This window comes from Penaeus japonicus, unplaced genomic scaffold (genome assembly GCF_977035675.1).
Source record: "Penaeus japonicus unplaced genomic scaffold, GWHDUDI00000001_assembly GWHDUDI00000029, whole genome shotgun sequence".
NCBI lineage: Eukaryota > Metazoa > Arthropoda > Malacostraca > Decapoda > Penaeidae > Penaeus > Penaeus japonicus.
Genome location: NW_028234431.1, coordinates 2,736,184 through 2,740,863, shown reverse-complemented (window position 1 = coordinate 2,740,863; position 4,680 = coordinate 2,736,184). Strand labels below are relative to the sequence as shown.

The 4,680-nt window shown below is 40.1% G+C and overlaps 1 protein-coding gene across 1 annotated transcript in view; it reads left to right on the top strand.

Moving 5' to 3' along the window:
• The first annotated feature begins 3,172 nt into the window (after window positions 1–3,172).
• Window positions 3,173–4,680, top strand: part of LOC122254239 (uncharacterized) — a 2,090-nt gene continuing 582 nt past the window's right edge. The window contains exons 1-3 of the mRNA XM_086554505.1: window positions 3,173–3,372; window positions 3,881–4,116; window positions 4,397–4,680. The exon at window positions 4,397–4,680 is cut by the window's right edge and continues 582 nt beyond it. Of these exons, the coding sequence (XP_086410631.1) occupies window positions 3,193–3,372; window positions 3,881–4,116; window positions 4,397–4,523 (543 nt within the window). The 5' untranslated portion in view covers window positions 3,173–3,192 and the 3' untranslated portion in view covers window positions 4,524–4,680. The remainder of the gene's footprint in view (window positions 3,373–3,880; window positions 4,117–4,396) is intronic.

The following is a 4,680-nucleotide window of genomic DNA, read 5'->3' as shown; positions in this document are numbered from 1 at the left end:
ACATAGTAAGAAATATACCTACCACTCATACACCGAAGAATATAAACCCTCCCATCATACACAGAAGTGACCACCGCTTCCCTTAATAAAACGAAAAGATGGATATAACCCCTCTCTCTTTTCCTCTCCTTAAGGGGAAAAAAAGGGGGGAATCCTATTAACACAGGGAAAAGGGAGACACTGAAATTGTGTCTCTATTTTCTCAGAGAACTGGTAATTTATGCCGTCTCTGTATCGACGGGGATGTTGCACGTTGCATTGTTGATTACGCATGCAATCCCAGCCATAAGAAGGAGAGGTGAGATAGCCGCTTCGTAGGTCGGAGAGTGTTGCATAATTTGGACAAAAAAAAATCAAATAAAGGAATAAAGGAATAAAATAAAGGAATAAAGGAATAAAAAAAAAAAAAAAAAGGAATCACGGGATATCTTAAGACTTTATTTAGACTGTGAGAAATTGGAGATGTTGAGACGATATACGAAGATAATAAAAATTATGGAAGAGAGAATGAGAGGAAAATAAGAAAGTCAATCATTGTGTGATTAGATAGCTAGAAGGAAGGGTTTTAAAAGAGTGAGTTTCGAGAAGAGGTGAGAAAACAATGAAAGAAAACAAATATTTTATTCTATGTGTGTGTGTGTGTATGAGATAGAGAGAGGGAGAGAGAGAGAGAGGGGGGGGGGAGAAAGAGAGAGAGAGGGGGAGAAAGAGATAGATAGATAGATAGAGAGAGAGAGAGAGAGAGAGAGAGAGAGAGAGAGAGATGGAGGGTAATAGCGATGAAGAAAGAGAGAGAGAGAGAAAGCTTTATGAGCGAGAGAGTACTGTAGGAGAGAATACAAAACCAATGAATCCATTTATAAAGTTCACTCCGAAACTCGATATTGATAATAATAATGTTAATGCTAGTGCTGATAATGATCATAATAATAATGATAATAATGATGATGATAATAATGAAAATAATAATAATAATAATAATAATAACAATAATGATAATAATAATAATAATGATTATAATAATAAGAACGATAATGATAATAATAATAATAATAATAATAATAATGATAAAAATAATAATGATGATAATTACAACGTCGATGAAAAATATACTACTAATAATAATAATGATAAGGATGATAATAACAACCATGAAAAAGTAACAACAACAACAAAACAACAGCAGCAAATAATCATGCCAAGACAACATCAAACAGCAGTGACCTTGAGATCTGTCCCCGTTACGCAGTCATCTGTCACGGCAGCGAGCAGATGACAGCGCTGGCAGATCTTGTCACGGCTTGGATGTGGGATCTGGTTCTCGTGGGGGGTGGGGTGGGGGTGGGGGGGTTGTCATAACGTCATGCAATCTTGTGTCTGAAACTTTCCCTGACAGTTGTTTGGTGGGTGGTTGGTATGGGGGCGGGAGGGGGTGGGGGGCGGTGGGTGGGAGGTTGTGTGATTCTTTTTGTTTTCTTTCTCTATGTGTCTTTTGTTTTTGTTTTTATTCTTTCTTTCTCTTTCTCTCTCTCTCTCTCTCTCTCCTTTGTTTGTTTTGGTGTTTATATATTTATCGGTATGTCGTTTTTCGTTTTTGTGATTGTACTTGTCTATACGTATGTATGGCAGGTTATTATTAATCTATCTATCTATCTCTTCCCTCCCTCGTACATTCCTACTCTCTCTCTTCCATTAAACCCCCCGCTCCCCTGCCCCCCCCCCTCTTCCCATTTACACCCCCTCCACAATCCCTACAACACCCCCTCCCTCTCTCTCTCTCTCCCTCTTCTATACCACCAACAAAGACCTAAAGACAAAAAATCCCAAAAGACTAACAACCCAAAAACCCAAAAGACCCCCTAACCCCCCCTACCCCCAAAAAAAACACACACACTCAAAAGACCCCCCTCACCACCCGCCCAACCTCACCCCCCTCAAAAAAAAAAAAAAATAAAATAAAAAACACACACACACACACACACACAAAAGCCCACAAAACCCGAACTCAAAGATGTCGGAACCTTCCCCTTCTAAGCGGGCGGGGACGGGAATCACGTGGTCACATGTTGCACAATGCTTCTTCCCTCGACGCGACGCCAGGCATTCAGGCTTTTCACCGTGCAACAAGAACTGGGTCGCCATGACGGAAGCGGGAACTGTGCTACGGGAGAAGGTGACCCACACTCATGACTGGGTGACCGTCGTTGCTGCTGCTGAATCGCTTACTCATCTTCTCATTCAGTCCACGACCAGACACGGGAGAGTTTTGTCTTCTTGCTCTCTTGTTTTTGTTTTTTTTCTTACTCTTCTTTTTCTCCTTCTTCTTCGCTGCTTCTTGTGTCTATTTTTTTGTATATTTTCTCTGATCTTTTTTTTTTGCCTTCGGCTTTTTCTTTCTTTTGCTTTGTTTTATTTCGTTCCTCTTCTTTTTACTCTTCCTTCATCGTTTTTTTCTCTCTTCCTCCTCCTCTTTTCTGATTTTTTCTCTCCATCTCATCCTCCTTCTTTTTCCCTTCTTCCTCCTTCTCCCTTTTCTCCCATCTCCTCTCCCTCGCCCATCATTCCCTCTACCTTCTTACCCGCTTCTCCTCTTCCTCCTCCTCCTCCTCCCTTCCTCCTCTCTCCTCTTATTCATCCCTCCCTCCTTCCTTCTTCTCGTCCATTCTTCTTTTCTTCGAATTTTTCCCAGTCGTTTGATTACCTTTCGTCGGCGTTTTGTGGTCACGATTACCGTTTTCCTGTCGTTGTTACCTCTGCTCTCTGAAGGTGGCAATGGCCTCAGGTGTTGTGGTGAGGTGACGTCATCACGCTACGTAATCATGGCTGACATTGCTCTTTCTTTTTGCAGTGTGTTTGTTTTTTTCTATAACGGTTTTACTTTCGGAAAATCATGCGCCTTACACACACACACTGACGTTTAAAAGCTGCGATGAATGACGTGACTATGATAACCCAATAATAATGATAAACTCATAATGGTAATTATGATGAAGTCATAATGATAATTATGATAAAATGGTGGTAATGATGATAAAGCTAATCCCCATCATCATCATCATTATAACTATGATCATCATCATAATCGCATTGATGTTGATAAAACAATCAATAACAATACCAACGATATTAAATACCAACAACAACATCACAATAACGACAAAAAACACCCTTTCTTCCCCAACAGATATCAAAATGATGAAACAAGCGTTGATAATGAGCGTGGTTCTACTGGGCTTCGCGAGCGGTTCTCGGGCAGAGGAAACGGTTCGCTCGACCGACAGTGCGCTATACGAAGGCGTTGTCGAACTGGCAAGGAGCTCGACCGTCTACAGCTTCAACTTCAAGAACCTTGTGGTTTACATGATCATTGCGGTAGGTTGGTTGCTCGCGACGGGGGTTGGTTTTGAGCAGTGATGGTTGTTGATAATTGGTTGATAATTGCTTGAGTGTTTTTATTCGATATATAAAACTATGTAGATTAGATTATGTAGATGAAAGATATATGTAGATGAAAGATATACCAGCTTCCACTGTTTTTTTTTCATTTTTTTATTTATTATTATTTTTTATTAAAGTAGAATAGTTGAGTGAATAAGACGCTGGAAAAGATTGATTAGATAATCATCATCGCTAACTATTTCTTTTAGGATACATGGTGATTACATCAAACAAAACAACTATTTACACGTAATACCAAAAAAAAAAAGTTAAAACAAACAATACCTCAAACACGAATGACATAACCCCCCCCCAAAAAAAAAAAAAATAAAAAAAAATAAAAAAAAAATAAAATAAGATAACAAAAAAAAAAAGACAAAAGCTAATCATTCCCCTACCCTTTCCTTCTTCCTCCCTCCTCCTCCACCTCATCCTCCTTCAGTTCGTGCTCATGGTCGGTCTCACGGGGATCCGAACCGGTCTCGGGTTCATCGGACGAAGCGCTGAGGACTCCTTCTTCGACAAGAGCGACCTCCTCTACCTGACGACTTATCTGGTGAGCGACGGCATTGAGCGCTACGACTGCCTCAATCGCTTGGCGTGTTTGGACGACCAGAAAGCCCAGCGAATACTAACCTCTTCCAAAATGATGATTAATGGGGCCAAGTACTTACAGCCGTAAGTGTGTTTAGGTTTGGTGTGTTCTTTTCTTATATTTATTATCATTTTTTTGTAATTTGTCTGTCTTAATGTGGATTTCTCTTCTTCTTTCTTTTCGAGTGATTTTTTTTTCTTCCTGTTACCCACTTACTGGTTTATTTTTTATAATTATTATTTTTTTTTTAAGATGGCTTGTATTGTGTACTTACCGGACGTTATTTACCCACATACATGCTCAATCAAAGAGCAAACAACACAGACAATCATGAAATACAAACACATCTTTTCTTATTCGCAGGATATTCGGATACTCACTGGAAAAATACGAACAGATTTCTGACGGTGTTTACGACGCCATATTGTACCGTCGAGAGGGCGGTTCCTGCAACACCCGATACACCTGCCCCGCCATGCCCAGCTTGTAGAACGAAACTCGCTCTTGACCAGTGACGCTAGTTCCTCCTCATTCGAACTCGAACTGTCTGTTATCACGTCGAGGCTCCACGTCGCGCAGGTAGCGACTTATTTAATGTCCTCACGTAGTTGAGATGCACTGTAGGTTTTAAGTTTTTAATTTTTTTT